At 47.5% G+C, this 19088-nt stretch overlaps 1 protein-coding gene across 5 annotated transcripts in view; it reads right to left on the reverse strand.

Annotated features, from left to right (window-relative positions):
• Window positions 1-2154: 2154 nt before the first annotated feature.
• The window catches only part of LOC147441724 (putative E3 ubiquitin-protein ligase LIN-1), a 56656-nt gene continuing 39722 nt past the window's right edge, over window positions 2155-19088 (reverse strand). The window contains exons 12-18 of one of the 5 annotated variants that reach the window (XR_015184334.1): window positions 7691-7816; window positions 4918-5028; window positions 4696-4839; window positions 3432-3548; window positions 2739-2855; window positions 2491-2573; window positions 2155-2358 (exon numbers count right to left, since the gene is read on the reverse strand). Coding sequence is in view for 2 of the 5 variants with exons in the window: in XM_086483263.1 (XP_086339389.1) it covers window positions 2556-2573; window positions 2739-2855; window positions 3432-3548; window positions 4696-4839; window positions 4918-5028; window positions 7691-7816 (633 nt within the window). In the remaining 3 variants the exon portion in view is untranslated. Of the gene's footprint in view, window positions 2574-2738; window positions 2856-3431; window positions 3549-4695; window positions 4840-4917; window positions 5029-7690; window positions 7817-19088 lie in introns of those variants that run through there. The other 4 variants (XM_086483263.1, XM_086483264.1, XR_015184336.1 and 1 more) reach the window with 4 other exon arrangements.

Here is a 19088-nt window from a genome sequence, read left to right on the forward strand (position 1 = left end):
ATTTATGGCAGATGAACAAGTGCCAATTGGATTGTTGTGCATACTGTTTATTTTGGAGGAGCAAAGAGGCCTATTCAAAACAAAGAGAGATCATGTTTGTTTCATTGGGAGCAAATTATGGTTCGACATGCTAGCAAGTGCATCCGTCCCACATTTCAAGAGGAGCACAAGATTTTGTGCCGCAACTGGAGAACTACACCTACAGAGAATGCGGCTGAGCATTGTAAGGGAGAGCTTAGAAGATTTTGGAAAACGGGAATGGCCATTGAAGGGGAGATTGCTTTGTTGGAGACATGGATGGCTTGGTGTATCACAAGATGCTGCAGGAATATTTGTCCCTAATACAAACTTGTCTGAGTCAAAACATGCTAGTATGCGTGCCTCTGTTGGTTATAAGGATCACATAAGTTTGTATGAGACAGCATGTGCAGATATGGCTTTAGCTGTGCTTCAAAGTGTGAAATATAATGCCTATTTGAAAGGTGTTGGTAGCTCCACCAGTCCCGACATTAAAGATTTGGCAGATCGCTTCATGAATCAACCTTCATCTACTTCAGCGGGGCATGAAAGAAACTCGTCGACCTCACACATTCTTCAATGCATGAAATGGGTGTCAATAGTCTTGAAATGAATAGAAATATACTCCAAGAAAAGAGTATTAGAAAAAAGAGGCCAATTTTTGTTGATGCAAATATTGTCTTGGAGGAGGATAGCCACAAGCAAGAGTATGTTACAATGACAACTTCAATTGGTGGACTTCAGCACCAAAAAAAAAATCCTAGGGATGTCCCATATCCCGAAGTAAATGTAGCAAAGTCAGTTTGGGCAATAAGGAGAACACAACCTGGGTGAAAGATGACTTGTTTTGGTGTGGTGTTAAAAGATGGAGATCGATGTGGACGGTTTATTAATGATTGTTCAATGGATGCCAAAATAGGGGTCCGAGCTCCTTGTTTTTGGGGTCACAAAAAATATCCTCCATCTAGTTCACAACAGGGAGGCCTTGCGGAAGGGTTCATTTGGTTTTGTAACTCCAATAACATGCACACTTGGAAGGTTCACAGCATAGTTGAAGGGCCACCAGGTCCAACTCCTGGTGTTTGGGTGGTTGTTTACAGAGGGCACAAATTTGCAACCTCAAGAGGTAGCACAAGTGCAAGCCAATGGTTTTGTTTTGCAAGCAAAAGTGACATCAGCAACAAGAATGCATGAAATAGTTCCATTGAATCAAAGAATTGCTAGCAACGTCTGTTCCAAATTTAGAGATGGAAAGATTGTGAAATGGAGATCACGATTAACAAAGGAGTTTCATGGCAAGATTGAAGTGGGTAGAACCATGGCAGCAGAGTTGGTGCGAGAGGTTATTGTGGTTTGCAATGAAACACATGTTTTCTATGTTAAGACTGTGGGGTCAAGTGCAAAGGGAGTGACATACTCTGTGACAATGTCAAATTTTTCTAGATGTACTTGCGAGGACTTTCAAAATCGAGAAAGCAAGCGCCTTGTGTATATGCCATGTAAGCACATTTACTTCATATTTTTGCAAGTACTTGGCCTTGACCCTCATGCTCATGAGTTCATGCACAGGTTGCTCTAACAAAATTGGAGTTAGTAAATGGAGAGCACAACAACTAAAATACTACCGCACGAGAATATTTGAGGCAAAACCATTGCAAGTTCCACAAGCCTTTTAAGGATGCATCGACACCCGTGAACAATATGACAAGAGTTGGGCCATTATGTAACAAATGCGTTTTTCCTCGACAACCCAATAGTTTTATTTTTTTAGAAGTTGCGAAGGCTCTTTGTGGCTCAATAGCCCCCTAATGTTATATGAACTTAGTTGCTACATTTAGTGTAGTGGCTTATTGTCCATGTGAGTAGTACATTCCCACATTAGTTGAAATTGTTGTAACTTTCGTGTATTTAACAAGGTAGGTTTTCACTTTCAACATTAGTGCATCCCCAAGGTAGTTGTCTTTAGGAGACTAGATTCATTTCTTTTCATGAAAACATATGTAACTGAATGAATATCAAATGGAAGTAGCCACATCAAATTCCTTAGTCATCTCCTTTAAGGTTGCAAGAACATGTAGAAACTACACCATTCTTAAAATTTGCATATTTTAAAAATACACATTAAGCCAATGTAGAGGGACCAAATCAACTTGATAAAATAAGCCATTAAAGTATTGTGTCTTATAAATTGGAGAGTTCTGCATGCCTCGAAGGTTCTTAGGAGGCAAAAGGCTTAAGCTCTCTTTCTAATTGATATACATGCAAACACTGTATATGCTTCTTAGAAGACAATATATTACATTTGTGTCCTTGTTGCATCATTTTATCCAGCCACCATATCTGTATTAGACCAACAAACAAATACTTAGCCTTGAACGTCTTCCAGGAAACAAGACGTGTGTGCGCATCCATAAGCGCACGTATGTGTGTCACAACACACACACACACAAGGGAGTAAAAAAGGTTGCCTACCCTAAACTTTTGTCATCTTTGGATCTTGTTTAGCACTTCAATTTATGTACATTCATGGCACCATTCTATCCAGCTGTCCATCTCTGCATGTGACCAATAAACAACTAATTAGGTGTAAATCTATTACATAAGTCTCACAATATGGTGTGTAAGTGTGAATGTGTGTGTGGGCGCATGTGTACACAATCACGTGAGAGCACGTGTGTGTAAGAGGCACTCATTAGACAAGATTGTATAGTGCTACATACCCTTATTTTTCCATCTTCACATCCACAATAGAGGACATTCTCATGTGCCAAAATTGCCATAACCTTACATCCAATGTTCATCCCTGCAACTTTGACTAATCTCCTCCTTAACCAAACCTGCAATACAAACAAATAATAGGTCAAATTACCTTAGTGTTTGGGAAGTAAAACAACTTCACTTCTATTGCTTTCATTGAGCAAATCACTTAAAAACTTTGTCCTAAGAGAAGATGCGTTGAGGACATGAAAGAGGATGATACATACATAGTTATATGCACAATCAATGAGAATAAGAGGGGAGCATGGCTTAGCTTGAACATGTATGAGACTATCACTAACCTTATGTGCATTTACCATGCACACAATCAAAGAGAATAAGAGGGGAGCATGGCTTAGCTTGAACATGTATGAGACTATCACTAACCTTATGTGCATTTACCATGCACCCATTTGTCAACTTTATAGGACCATCAAACCAAGCATCGAACTAGCGTAAATAAGTTGGACAAAAGGGTTTTGGTGCATTTTGTAACTTGGAGCATTTTTGTAATCTGGCTAACCAATATGATGTCGTGGACATACTATGCCCCACTAGGATGATTATGTATAGTTGTTTTGTCTCTTTTCTTCTAATATAAATTTCTCTCGCCTTGATGGAAAAAAGAAAGTTCGACAAAAGGGTTTCATTTATACTTCTATGACACCCGCGTTCGATCCAAGGTACACAAATTCATCATCAACGACCATAGCTCGAACATCCAGGTTGGTAGTAAATTGCCCCTCCAAAGATTTGTCCTTAAGCCTCCACACCTTTGAACCAAAAAAAAAAAAGGAGCATTAAAAAAAAACAAAAGATCCTTGAAGGTTATGAACGTAAATCTAAATAAGAACGTCAAAACGTAACTTCAAAAATAGATAAGTATGTAACTGCAATTCACGTAATGTGATTATTTGCCTTTCCAATTTTGCTTGTTTCTCTGTTTGGTTGATGTTCTTCATACACAACCCCCCCCCCCCCCCCCCCCCCCCCCCCCCCCTCTCTCTCTCTATATATATATATATATCTAGGAGCAACAGAAGACAAGGGTTTTATATAATTAGCTACAAGCACAGAAGCAATGTGATGATGAGAATCGATAACATGCGCAACAAAACCTCAATACTGCCTCATACACACCTCCCCTGTACTCATCAAACCATCTTGAGGCATCAAAAGTAGCCTACTCATTTCACAAGAAGTTTTGGACAAATTCTCACAATAATTCCCACATTGTGACTTACCTCAACATCATGAGTCTCTGTGAGGGAGGCACCGCATACCTAGCTAGGTACGATTGGGGGCGGGGGATCGCCTGCCCGGTGGGCCGGCCGGCGGTCCCCTGCCCCCAACACCGGGCAGGCGGTCCCCTGCCCCCAATCGTATCTAGCTAGGTATGTGGTGCCTCTAGAGCAGAAGCTCATGATGTTATGCATTGTATGAAAAACTTTCTTACATGATAAAATTTCTAAATCTTCTTGTGAATTTTAAGGAGCAAGAAAAATGAAGTGGCTTGATGTAACCAAACTTAAAGGGGCACTTGCTCTTCATCTTTGCCAACAATCAAAACCTGAACACAACTCATCTTCCTTCCGCGATGAATTCAGAAAGCACTCATGCATACAAGTATCATGAGGTCAGACAGTAGTCTCATGAATAGTAACAAGGTTGTGTGGAGGAATGCTGAAGTTCACAATGTGCACAACCACACATGTATGCACGCACATGCAAGTTATCGCTTGTCGATAGTTGATGTGCATTCATGTAAGATCTCACTTGTCGATAGTTGATGTGCATTCACTGGATTGACAAAATACCATGATAATTGTAAAGATAATGCAATATGGAAAGAAAATTCGCCCGGTAAACATTTTGAATGCAGTTAAAAGTGTAAATCAGTAGTGAAGGAGGAGAGTTTACCTTGGCACAAACACCCTCCACACATGATCCAGAAGAATAGAGCTTGTCATCATAGACTTGAAGGGCATAAATGGCTTTTTTTCCAAGCAGGGTTCTGACACCTTGCTGAAGAATGGCCACTGTCCCCTTCGATACATCTAGCTCCTGTTAAATCATCCAACCCAGGTTTTCTTATAAGATAACATGTACACATATCTGTACAAGGTACAAGATAGACTCCACCTGAATGCTGTTATCTGTGCATCCACACAGTAATCTCCCATCTTCCATAGTCATGCTTTGCACATGCTTGTTTGGCAAGAGAGTCTTCATGCCTGCTTCACTTTGGAGGACCTGTGTGCATTGATTTGTAAGAAACATGATTCTGCAATTGTCTAATCAAGAACCGCATTTTCATGAAATCCACTTATGCAAGGCCTTGCATGAATGTAGTCCATACATGAGTATATACACACACTTACACTCATGCCCATGCACACACACACAAACACTACAGATCGTCAACCAAACACCCCTTCCCCCCTTTTTTAATTTAAAAATAACAGAGAGAGGGGGGTCTAACAAGACCATATTGCACATTCCCCTTATATTTTGGCTTGTAGTAACACTCATGCATCTCATGTTTAGTCCATTTGCCCTCAATCGCACACCATTTAAGTTGTTTCAGCTTGGATCTTTGGTTATCCCTGTGAACACCCTTGTCCCATAGCTCTCAATGGCATTAGCCTATGTAAGCTAGCTATCATCTGATTCATTTTCTTAGGCATTTTGTCGTATATTGTCAAATAAAATGAAATGTTTATCTATGTTTGCAAAAAACCAAGCAATTAAAGTTGTCACATGATCCAACGTTCAATACAAAAGAGCGGTAAAAAATGCTGAAATATGCAAACAAACAGATGAATAAATAGAGACAGCCAGTAGCATATCTCCCAAAGCTTGATCTCCTCAGTGTGTTGGTCAGTAGGTACCATCACATAACTCTCTCTCTCTCTCTCTCTCTCTCTCTCTCTCTCTCTCTCTCTCTCTCTCTCTTTGGTTGCTTCAGCTATGCTTTATGGGGTCCAAGTTTGGGGACCATCCGTGAATCATGACAGTTGGAGGAACATGGAGAGACCCTTGGTATTTATGATATCCTGGATGATTAGAGCCAAGGCCTCCGTACCACATGCGATCGAGCGGAGGTAGCCACCCCTCCTATTGAGATTGAGGCTCTTACTAGATCAGTGTCCTTTATGCACAGTCTATGGGATACACATAGAGGCAGATATACTAGATTGGCTCTTGAGTCTTCTAGACAGTTAGCGATGCAAGGAGATGCATCATGTTGGTATGCGCAGATGACCTCATGGTTTCAGAGGCATGGTCTCAGCATGGATAGATTGCCTCCTTTTCAGTATTCCCTAGATGCACCCTCCCTGCCAATCACACGGACGGAGATCACTAGACTCATTCGGCAGGATCTAATATAGTTGGACACCAGGAGGACATGGGTAGAGCCGATGCAGGAGTTGGGCACGAAGATGGCTTTTTACAAAGAGCACCTTCTCCAACTTTCAGGAGATGGGTTTGTGACTCGTCCGAGCTACATGGACACTCATCTGTCTCATGGTCTGCGATGGACTATTGGTCAGATTCGCACATCCTATCACCAACTGGAGACTGAGACGGGTAGATTCAGAGGGATACCGCCGGAGTCTAGGATATGTCAACTATGCGGTAGAGAGCCAGAGACAGAGCTACACTACATATGCCACTGCACTGTGTATTATGAGATACGAGGGCACTTCCATTGCTTATTCAGGGAGGGTTTTGGACCCCTAGATAGAGTCATGAGGAATCAGGATCAGAGATGCCTCGGCTTATATCTACTTGAGCTACACCGACATAGAGATAGTCTGTTGAGGAGACATGGAGCACCACAGGCGCAGAGACAGATCACAGACTTCTTTGGATCGAGGGAGCCAAGAGACCAACCACCAGCACAGGGTTGTACCCGCATTCATACGAGAGGCACCCTCATTGACAGGGCGACTGAGCTCGGGAGATCGAGACGACCACGACCGAGACACAGGAGCACACTCCATCAACGGAGACTCCAACAGAGGATCATAGGCATTCTAGCACGACACCCAGATTGTCATTGAGGGCCTATTTTACATTTTCACATTTCACATTTCACACTCATTTTCAGTTTTCATTTTTTACTTTCAGTACTTTTTGTACTTGTACTTCAGACGTTGTATTAGATTCACCACTTTGTATCTGATGGTCTCATAGGTCATTTTGGCCTTTTGAAGACGTTAATATATCATTTCATTTCTCTCTCTCTCTCTCTCTCTCTCTCTCTCTCTCTCTCTCTCTCATGCGGCCCTGTATCAGGGCATCAATCTCCTCCTCTGTGAAGAACTTGGTCGGAACTGTTCATATGCCTCTCAATAATGGCTTGGATGCAGCAAAGGTCAATATATATTGTTGACGCAATCTGCAAGAGGGAGGAGGGCGTCAAGATCTACTAATGCTTCATAGCTTGGGCACCTAATGAATCCGGGGAGAGCTGGAGAGAGCGACTCCGGTAGTGTGTCATCATCATGCCATAGGGAAGAGCGAGTCTGATTCAAGTCCTCTCTATATCTCGTTTCAATCTTCAGCTCTGATAATTTTTTGAGCTCTGATTGGCTGCGTTCGACTGTAGAGCAGTCTAGATTGTACCCAAACAGGGGTAGTTTATCGATCTGCATATTGGCTAGACTTTTCCAGGTGATTATGCGGGCATACCCACAATGTCTATCACCCTCTGCTGCTAACTTCAGTGAACGAGGTCAATGCTAGGCATGGGTATCTATCTCAAGGTAGTCCCCATAATCTGTAGAAAAAGGTCAATGCCTAACAAGGCCTCAACCACCATAGGTGCTGCACCCATGTCTGCTTGAATAATCTCATGGAGAGAGAGAGAGAGAGAGAGAGAGAGAGAGAGAGAGAGAGGTTTACGTACACGCACACCACTGCTTTGTGGAGCACCCAAGTACAACATTGTGCCGTTTGCAACCAGACATTGCACAGGCTCCTTTGTTTCATGCGTCTTCAGTAGCTGCACCTCATCCAGTCCTATCAACCAGACCTGCAATCAAAAACCACAACCTGGTGTATAAATGAATCTGGAAAAATTTGTGCTGAATGCCATTAAAGCTTGAAGAAGTCAGAGGAGTATTCTCTGAATCTGCTTCACTAGCATATTGAACAGGAATATAAGAAACGTTCACAACAAAAAGTGACACTACTAGACAAAAAAGCGACTTCGTTCTCACTGCTCAGCATGGAGACCTTGCTACATTGAAAGATTTAGCCAGCCAAACAATAATGAGCGACATGCTGCAATGCGACGAGACGCTGGTCAATAACAACAAAGCTGTTCACAGATGAAACCAAAACTTGATAAGATGCTTCTCGACAGCGACATAGACTTGAGAGAGAGGCCTGGATGGGGCTTGATCAGTAGCCTGGGACTCTCGTTCATTTGCAGGGCTTGGTGTTTCAGTGTCTTGGAGGGGCGGCCCGAGCCACCTACAATGCCGGTTCATGCATTCTGGCAGGAAATCCAAGAAAGAAGGGCTTGTCCAGTCTCCCCTTGTTTCTCTTTTCACTCATTGAGAGCGGACCGTGCACTTAGCAGCCGGCCAATTGACGTGCGGTGGGAAAAAGCAACCTTGGTGTGAGCGCAAGGCCGCCAAGGGGTGCGCCCGCGGAAAAGAGAAGAACTCGGGTGAAGAGAAGATCCATCTCTAACACAGATTGCAAGCTAAAGAAGAACCTCAAGAACCTCAAGACACCCAAGAACCCAAGTTCCTCGTGAACTTACGAACCCAAGACTTCAGTGGATGGCCATCACCCGAAGCGGAGTGGATACTTCGCATGAAGGTGGTGAGCATGGGAGTGGCAAAGAAGAGTTTTCCCCCACCAAGAGGTTTTTCTGACCCTCCCCCTTCCCCATCTACGCCAAGGATTGCAGTAACTCCTATGGAGTCTTTCAACAAGATGATGATGGACAGGAAGTTAGAATGTGAAGCACGAACAGCAGAAAGAATGGCAAAAATTGATCGTAAGTACCACGAAAGAATGGCAGCCATAGCGCGTGAGAGCGAGCAGGCACGCTTGGAAGCCAAAGAAAGACAAGCCGAATTGAGGGAAAATGGACTAATAGCGCGCGCGCGCTGCTGCTATGCACCCACCCTCGCTGCGCCATCGTCATCGCGATCGCTGCCCAGCCCCCCCCCACGTGCTGCCCGCGGCCTCCCTCGCGCTACCCTCAGCCCCCGCTGCCCCCCGCTCGCCTGTCCCCTGCCGCCTGCACTCAGCCCCCGCTGCCCCCCCCTCGCGCTGGCCTGTCCCAGCCCGTCCGCCCGCCATCAGCCTTTACTGCCGCCGCACGCCCTCAGCCCCAGCTCGCTCGACGCTGGCCCGCTTGCCCCAGCCCGTTTTATCACCCCCCCCCCCCCCCCCCCCTCGGCCCGTTCGCCCGTCAATTTGGGCCATCCGCTTCGGTTACTCCCTGCAGATTCGGCACCTTCGGCATTTGTTTCAACTCTTTGGAGCAGTGTTGGAGCGTCCTTTTGCAGCACCCTCCCGTCGTCGTCCTCTTCTTACGCCACAGCAATAGACACAGATGGAGGCTCCAGCTTCGCCACAGAGGGACTCGCCAGAAGCCCCCTCGCCCGCCGCCGCTGAGCCCACCATTCGACTTGCTCTCTCGCCTACAGAGCAAGCGAGCCTTGCCGCTGAGGTAGAGAGATTGCAGGCGACCTCGGTCATCTGCAAGATTCTCGGCACCTGACCTAGCAGAGGAGAGCTGCGAGACCTTCTCCAGGCCCACCTTCTCGCCGAGGTGGGAAAGATTTTGGATGTCCAGATTCTTGGACGGGGGTACTATCAAATCGAGTTTGAGTCCTCCGAGATGGCGTCCAAGGTCATAGCTATGAGTCCACTGGCCATCCGAGCCTCACGTGCCCACTTTCGACAGTGGCGACATGGTTTTGACCCAGCTTCGGATGTTCTAGTAGAGGAGGCAGACATCCCCATCTCAGTCTGCTTTCCGCGTTTACGGAGAGAGTACCTAGCGGCTTTCCAGGTTTACGGAGAGAGTACCTAGCGGCTGGCATTCCCTCAGTTCGAGTTTTGGTCAGAGATACCCACACTCTCCCGAAGGTTATCCTTTTATCTCGGGTTAGTGGGAGTTGGTTTCGACAAAGTGTGGAGTACTCAGGCCTCCCGAACCAATGCTTCATTTGCCGACAGATGGGCCATCTAGCGAAGGCCTGTCCACGGAGGAGGCCACGACCTGCACCACAGCCTCAGCCCCAGCCTGCCAGGGCTGGCCCGCAGCCACAGCCAGCGGCACAGCGTACAGATGCAGAGCCACCCTCCAAGCCTGGGGCTCCAATGGAGGAGGGGTGGCAGCAGGCCCGTGGCCGCCGACGCCAGGGGCCTTCGCTAGATGCCCTCAGGGTGGCCCTCAGGTGCCTACTCAGCAGCAGTGGGTTCCCATGGGGAACCGTTTTGGTCCTCTCGAGCAGGAGGAGATCCCTACGCCAGCCTCCACCTCCGCTTCTCCCTCGACAGCCGCTCCCCCCCCCAGAGTTCCCCCCCTTTGCCTCATACTCCCCGCCTTCTTCTCCCGTCGCCTCTCCACCTCGCCCCTCTACCTCTGTCGCCCCATCCCGCCCCTCTTTTCCTCCACTCTCCCCAACTCCCTCTCCCCCCCCTCCTGCTCCAGTTCCTCAGTCGGCTCAAGAGAGTGGTCCCTCTCTGGCGGCTAGGAGATCTCTTGGCAGCGCCTTTGCCACGAGTCACCTAGCGCGAGAGGGTCAGCCCTTCTTGCGGCCCCCTCTGCAGATTCAGACATCCTCCCTTGCAGCCATCCCTCGTGGGCTGACGAGCATTGACATCAGACTCCGCTGGGACTTCTTCGACTACGGGTTCACTCGTTTTCTCGGCGATTCCGCAGCAGACCATGAGGCAGCCTGTTTCAGGGTCCATGTTTTGTTCCTTGCCGCTAGGGGGACAGAGGCCCTGGACTCAGCAGTTGGTTTCTCCTTCCCCCTCTGTGGTAGGGCCGATACAGAGTGGTCCCTTGACTCAGTGGTGGGATGGCTACATACACAGGTCTTAGAGTTCTCTCACCACATAGGAGAACTTGGAGTCACAGATATGCTGCAGACTTTGTGGCCATTGGCCAAGTTTGCAGTGACACCCCCAGATTCAGCAAGATGTAGGCACATTGTGGTGTACTTCTTTGCTGATATGCAATGTTTGCCTTGCTATGTATACATTCATGAGGACTCCTGGACAGAGGAGGTTGCGTTGCGTACGGCTCGCTCTGCTTGGGCTCGGGCTAGGCACTCACTACAGTCACGCCTATCTAGAGGACGCTCGGATGCGGATTACTCCCCATCCAAGCCTGCCTCGAAGATAGCCCGTCTTGCTGCTACAGCAGCATCTGTTCTCTCTTGCTCCCCATGAGGATCGTCTCATGGAGCGTGCAGGGACTAGGTGGGTCCCAGTTTCAATGACAGCGGGGCCGATTGCGTCAGGAGCTTCAACGTTGCCTTGTGGGAGGAGAGATTGATCTCCTCATGCTTCAGGAGCACCATCTGTGTGAGAGCCACATTCGGCGTTGTTGTTAGATTTTGCGTGGACGTTATGATACCTTTTGGTCAACTGCTTTTGGACCTGGAGGCATCGAGGGAGGGGTATGTATGACTATTGCGGACTCACTGCAGCAAGCCATTGTGGGCAGAGGGATTATTGTGCCAGGTAGGGCTCAGTGGATTACTATGCAGGTTCAAGGTGGCCTGGCGGGCTTCCTGAACATCTATGCGCCCAATGTGGCGAGTGCTCGTGCAGAGTTTTGGTCATAGATTGTTGAGTCTTTGCCACAGGCCGATCAGTGGTGTATAGGAGGGGATTTCAACATGTTGGAGGACCCTTCTGACAAGATTGGTGGCAGCCATGCTACTGTGCATGGAGTCGAGTTGGCAGCTTGGGAGAGGTTTTGTATGACTTTGAGGGTCTCGAATACATGGCAGCACTCTGGTTTTGTGAGGCCCCTAGACAGTCTTACCTTCTCTAGATCGGACCGTAGAGTGGGAGGAGTCAATCTATCCCGCATAGATCGCTTCTACACTAGTGACCACTTCAGTGACATGGGGGGTTCCGTGGGCATCCTGGCAGGGACTTCCTTCTCGGACCATGCACCAGTGATCCTCACAGTGGCAGATAGGCAGAGGAGTGGGAGCACGATGCTCCGCATCCGAGAGAGTGTCTTGTTGGACTCAGCACACAGAGAGAGGGTAGAGGCTCTTTGGACAGAGTGGACAGACAAGATTCACCAGCAGACAGAGTGGCCTCAGGACTAGCTCAGCTTAGCCACTTTTTTCTTCAGGAGTCTCTAGCTCGCCGGGCTGCAGCGAGAGAGGCGGAGCAGCGTCTCAGACGGGGCATTGCTTCACTACGGAGGCTGCAGGAGTAGCACTCAGACAGTCCATGGTTGGAGGAGCAGTTACAGCAGACTCGACAGGAGCTTGCTAGCACAGAGGAGAGGCGTCATGAGTTTGCCTTCCACCGACAGGCATCTCAGTGGACTCAAGTGGGTGACAGAGTGACTGGTGCTTTTTTTGAGATAGTGGGGCCCCGCCACTCGCATGCCAAGGTCAGTCAGTTGAGGAGGCCCGATGGGTCAGTTGCTTGTGAGCCCGAGGATATGTGTGCAATCGCTACTGACTTTTACCGTGAGTTACTGTCGGCTGAGCCTCAGTCAGAGCGGCAGGATGCATGCAGGGAGCAGGTTTGGGCACAGATGCCTTGTCTTGTGACAGAGGAGATGCGCCAGAGGCTAGAGATGCCACTTCAGCTTGAGGAGCTGCACGCAGCTTTGAGGGCCCTCCCTCGTGGTAGCTGTCCAGGAGAGGATGGGTTGACTCCTAGCTTCTTCTTGGAGTACTTGGACCTGCTTGGCCCAGATCTTTGTAGTGCTATTCAGTACATTTTGCACACAAGAGTGATGCCGGACAGCATGAGTGAGGGCCTGATCTACCTCATTCCCAAGGAGAGTGGCTCCTTGGATGAGATTTGACAGTGGCGCCCCATCACTATCCTCAACTCAACCTACAAAATTCTTGCCAAGGCTCTGAGTTTGAGGATTCAGCCACTTTTAGAGAGCCTTATACATGGGACTTGGACAGGTCTTGTCAAGGAACGCAGTATCCTTGACAACATTTTTACTTTTTGGGAGGCTTGTGCTTTGGCACGGCTCCGTGGTGAGGACCTTGTGATTCTTCTTCTCGATTTTGAGAAGGCCTACGACCGAGTTGACTGGGACTTTCTAGAGGGCACTCTTCGCAGGATGGGCTTCTCAGATGCTTGGATCAGAGGGGTGTCAGCTTTGTACAGACAGGCTCACAGTCAGGTGCTTTTGGCAGGGGGGAGAGGTGAGCGCTTCATGCTCACACGCTCGGTCAGACACGGCTGTCCTCTGGCCCCCTTTCTCTTTCTGTTCTATGCGGAGGCGATGAGCAGATTTTTGGTGTCATAGCAGGTTGGTCTGAGGGGCTTAGCACTCCCTATTCGGGGAGAGGAGCTACTGGACGCTGAGTTTGCCGATGACTTAGCCTTGTACTTAGATGGCCAGGAGGCCAATCTTCACAGATGTGAGCAGGCTCTGGAGACCTTCTGTAGTGCATCGGGCGCACTGATCAACTGGAGAAAGACAGTGGCTTTCTCGGTTGGTAGTGCTCCTATGCCAGATTGGATGCCAGGAGAGGGTTTCAGGTGGATTCCCCCAGGGACTGCAGTTCGATACTTGGGTTGTCAGGTTGGTCTGGACTTGTCTCCCAAGCAACAGATTGCTCCTCTTCTCCTGTCCATCAGGAGAAAGCTGTTACATTGGAGCTCAGCACGTCTGTCGTCGCTGGCTGGTAGAGTAGTAGTTGCCAACCAGGTGCTGTTGGCGACTATGTGGTACATCACTTCCTGCTGGATCTTCTCGAGTTCTTGTATCAGCCAGGTAGAGAGGCTGATCAGGAACTTCCTTTGGTCAGGACGTGACACTCAGATAGCCCGAGCCAAGGTGGCTTGGTCGGTCATCACGCTTCCTTGTTCTCAGGGAGGGCTTGGGATCATTGATCAGCGAGTTGCAGTAGAGGCCCCGCAGGTAGCAGAGTGTTGTTTTCAGAGGATCCGAGTTGTGGGCATCTGTGGGAGGACTTGCGTCATAGACCCTGACTCAGCAGCTCTTGAGACTGGTCACTGGAGGATTTGGGCTTGGGAGTGCTGTCCATTGGCACGAGTACAGTGGGATCCTGGTGAGTGGCTATGGAGGGACCCCTTCTCTTCTGCAGACCACCCAAGAGTCCCCTTCTTTCAGTACACTGTTCGGCTTGGACGTCATATACTGGCAGCACAGAGAGAGGTCCTCCCAGCTGCAACACGTCATTGGCAGGAGGAGGGCCTCACAGTCGAGTTCTTGGCAGCCTTTTGGCAAAGGCTGTGGGACTCAAGACAGCCGAGGCGTGTCACTTTGTTTCAGTGGCTGGTTGCACACAAAGCTACAGCAGTAGGGAGATGGCTTGTGCATAGTGGTCTCTCGGCCGCATGTACAGCCTGTGACCAGTTTGTGGAGAGTCAGCGTCATCGTCTTTGGGACTGTCCCTCGGCCCAACAGGTGTGGCTACGAGTTCTTCGGCTGATGCCTACTCTCTCCACGGCTAGACAGTACACTTGGGGGGCAGCGGCTTGGTCCACTCTCACGGGCCCGGCACTTCAGTTTGAGCTATCTTCCACCAGCAAGATGATAGTGATACAGGGGGGGCGACCTACACTCCAACCTGCTACAGAGCTTACTCCACAGGAGTGGTGCAGTGAGAGAGAGGAGTGTTGGGAGCTCATCAGTGGACTTACACTCTGGTTCATCTGGCGGGCCCGTTGTTTCCGCATTTTTGAGGCTCGCTCTGTGCCACCAGCAGAGACTATTCGTGACTTTTGGCTAGAGCTGATCCATACTCTTAGAGGACAGCTAGAGGGACTACAGGGCAGCTCCGACCGCATGCGGGGGCGCCGTGAGGCTTTCCTTCGACTCTGGAGCCCTGGGCCTTTCTTCACCAATGTCCAGGGTGTGCTCAAATGGCACTACCGACCACCTGTGTGGCTCTTCCCTCCTCCCATCTCTTGATTTAGCCTCATTGTATATATGTTGTTCTTTCATTGGGAGAGTCTCCCCATCATGTTTGTTGTAGTCCTCTCTTGCAGAGGTGGTTGTAGCCCTACAGGCAGTTTTCATTAACTAATAGAAGGATCTTTTTCTCAGAGAAAAAAAAAAAAGACAAGCCGAATTGGATCATGAGCGCGAAGTAGAAGCAACATTTGATCGCGAGAACAAAGCAAGAAAAGCAATGAACAACCGACACATGAAAGAGATGTTGCAACTCTTTTCTCAAGTGCAGGCAGAGATGCAAGAGTTTCGGGAAAAGGAGACTCTCTCCGTCTCTTCTTCTCCCAAGCATGACACACATGATTTGCATGATTATGATTAGCATGATGATTTGAATGACAATGATAAGCATGATGATTTGCATGATAATGACAAGCATGATGATTTGCATGAAGATGATGTGATTGTTCACAAGGATGATGTGTTAGTTGATACGTTCTCTAGTAAAGCTAACCTCATTGCAGAGACGATCAATCATGAAGCACCGATCTTGGCTCTCGAGTCGAGGTCCAAAGAACCCTCTTAGGAAGAACTGATCTTGGCTCTCGAGCCTAGGTCCAAAGAACCCCCTTAGGAAGAACCGATCTTGGCTCTCGAGCCTAGGTCCAAAGAACCCCCTCAGGAAGAAACGATCTTGGCTCTCGAGCCTAGGTTCACAGAAACCCCCCCATTAGTCAACACGCATTGATCGAGTGTTTTATTGGTGATTTTTCCTGTATTTTAGTCAACGTCTTTATGTGATCCCTTTTCATAGGCATACCATATTGTACGTTGAGCACGAGTCACTCATGAATGAGCACAGATGTATGCGGATTACTCATGAAAAGATGAAATGTTTGCCCCCAAGGAATTCACATTCCATGTCTCTTCCTTGGCATGACACAATATCACAAAGAGTACAAGAAAGATTGAGCATCAAGCATTCGCATTTTCATTATGTTTTGCCACAGTTGATTGATTTAGATCAGAAAGTCAAGATTCGACCCCATTGTTTGCGTGTGTTTAATGAACGGTTTGACACTCCGTCTATATGTTCATCTACATTGCATGCACAGTCTTTAAAGCAGTCTAGAATTTTTCCAATCACTTTACATGGAATGGGTATGTTCATGTTCTTGTGTTGGAAGTGGTTTCAGGAATTTTCATCCTCGGAGATTCTTGTAGAAGGTAGACGCATGACTCTCGCCGAAGTTGAAGCATTGAAGGAGCCACAAAGGACTTTGTGTCGATTTCGGCGCGGCCCAAAGAAGCAAGCTTTGCAGACCTGTATGAAGTTCAAGTATTGCATGACCCATGCATTAGAGTGGGCCGACGAAGAGTCCTTTCCAGGATTCCAGACGCTGTTGGTGATCTCTCTCGACACCATACAGTTTGGTACCAATACCTCACTTTTAAAAGAGGGGATGTCACGTGACACATCCAACCCTATGTGTCCGTGGACAAGCTATGACATGACCAGGGTTCAGTTCAGTCAAGTCAGTCTAGAATAGGAAGTGATCTAGCACTTTTGTGAGTCTGTTCGTAGCCGTGCATGTCCAGACACTTAGATTAGATGCATATCCTCTGGTTGCACACAACATGATCATCAGCATTCCCATCAGAACCCATCAGGAGTATTTTCCAGTACACAGAACCTACTTTCCCTATTTTTGATATTTTTCACTTATTATTTTTAAGTGACTTTTGTTGGAAACTAGGTAGGGCAATTTTGCTAAGTTTGTATATATAGAAACCTAGCGCTAGCACTTTCTAGCAGGAAAGGCAGCAGGAGCACTCGCTCAACAGGCAACTTCTCAGTAGAACCCCTAAGAGGCCCTAGCGTTTTTGCTCCACAGCAGAAGGCTAGCCATTTTTGGACAAAACCTCAGATCAGCCAGTGTTTTTGCTTTGACAACAGCCTGGCGACAACAAGAAGCAGCAGACTCCCCAGCGTAGCAGATTCTCCACAGCAAGACCATTTTCAGCCCTAGCGTTTTTGCATCTGCAAGACATTTCAACATTTTTGTAGATCTTCACGACGAAATCCCCACAAGCATCAGAGTTTTTAGTTTTCAGCAGAGTCAGACTCCACAGTAGAATCCCCAAACCTCGCCAATCTCACCTTCTCGCAGCAGATCCTCGCCACACGGTCAGCTCCCGCGTAGTTTGCAGATTCAGCCCGGAAAACGCAGATTTCAGCATCTGCGTTTTCAGCACGTCGTCGTCGCATCGTCGCCATCGACATCGTCAACGACATAGAGTCAAAATTCAACAGATAAAGATTTACAGATTTCAACCCTTAGCATTTTCAAATTTCAGCCCGTCTCGTTGTCGTCCTCATCATCGTCGCCATCTTCATCAAGTCCAAGCATTGTAGAGATTTGTGCAATCATAAGTAGACCGCTCTCGCCATAGAGAGTGGGGCCTTCGGAGAAGGGTTTGACAACTATCCGGTGTCATATTCTCTTCTCTCTTTATCTCTCAGTCTCAGCACCTTCATTCACAGTGTTCATCACTTTGTTTGTGTCCATTGCACTCTCTCACTAAAGGAACGGAAGGCTCTCCCTTCCATAAAAAAAAGGAACCTCGAGCACAGTTCGGAGCACTCATCTTGAGCAAAGTTAAACATTCACTTCCGCTGCACGTTACAGCATGGCTGACAACAACACAGAAGTGTTCAAGATATTTGTTGTTGAGGATAAATTGGATGGGAAATGTGGACTTACATGATGCAACATGTTCTTGTGTCAAAGGGCGTTTGGAATGTTGTGCAGGGCATTGATGTACGCCCTGGTGTTGAGGATACATGCGATGTTGACGATGTTGCAAGTTTTTGTGGCAACGTTGCTGCTGCCAGAGCTGTTTTCTCTACGGCTGAGCACGCTTGTTGGGATGTCATGATCCATCGAGGGTAAAAGTACATTGCTGCGTAAAGAGCTCGAGTCGAAGATTATGCATGAGTAAGATGAAATGGACACTTTCCTTGCTGATATCAAGGATATTAATAAGCAACTTATTTCTAGGCTTACCAGATGTCACAAAAATACGGAAGCGAAAACTGACTGTTAAATGCAATTTATATACTCAAGAGACTCTGGAGAGAAAGAGAGAAAGCTTGACACATCATTGGGGACCAGAAGATGGGCTGGTCCCCCCCCCCATAAAGAGAATATCTTTATTACTAAGGGAGAATTCTTTACAAGCACAGGAACGGGGCGAAAGCCCGTCCTCTATTCTTTCTTGTCCTTCTTCTTCTTCTGACTGAGAGAGTAGAAGAACTGCTCTCCTGACTGCTAAGAGGATCTTTCCTCTTCTGTGAGATTTTGGGAAGCTCTCGTAGATGAGAGTCTATCTTCCACAAAACTCATCGGAAGCTCTAAAAAACGAGAGTCTATCTTCCGCTAACTATGTCTCTTCGGATATAATCATTCCTACAGGTAACCCACGAAGGAAACATGCAAAACACACGCACACACGCTTGTTGTAATTTTCTGTACATAACCAGAAATTGTTACCTGAGCGCGTTCCAATGCCGAAACGGAGGTCCTTTTTGCGACGGAAATGCTCCAAACTTTGTGTGTGTATATTAGGTAGAGAGGAATAGTTTCCTACTAAATCTTTGCTGAAATTCACCCTAATACAGGTGATTAGGGGCTGAAAACAGAGAATTTGCAGCAGCTAGTAGAGAGAGAAAAAGAGTTTTCTACTACTTTACGCGATGAAACTTCTCCCACAGCTGCCTATGACCATGAGAGGCCTTGTTCTAGGCGATGGGTGCACAGAGGCTCCACATACACCACAAGGTGCTGCTCTCAAGCTTCAATGGAGAGCTTCACTGCGTAGAGGACGTTCAACTTAGGGGGGGTAGTGCACTGCTAGCCCCGCAAGAGGGGGAGGGGCTGCTCTCTTATAGCCTCCCAGAAGAGGGGGCGCTAGCATGAAGAGAGAGAGAGAGAGAGAGAGAGAGAGAGAGAGAGAGAGAGATTGCATGGGAAAGTGTGCCAAGTGGCACACTTACTTTAAAATTTAAAAACCATTCAACTTTTGACTTTAGAAATCCTATGCTAGTTAATGAAATGTGCAATTAAGTGCACAACTGCACACATAGATGCAACCAATTAAATTGTTAGCTGCTCCCCAGCGCAATGCCGTA

The sequence above is a fragment of the Adiantum capillus-veneris genome, chromosome 15 (assembly GCF_014529385.1).
Source record: "Adiantum capillus-veneris isolate H3 chromosome 15, ASM1452938v2, whole genome shotgun sequence".
Lineage (NCBI taxonomy): Eukaryota > Viridiplantae > Streptophyta > Polypodiopsida > Polypodiales > Pteridaceae > Adiantum > Adiantum capillus-veneris.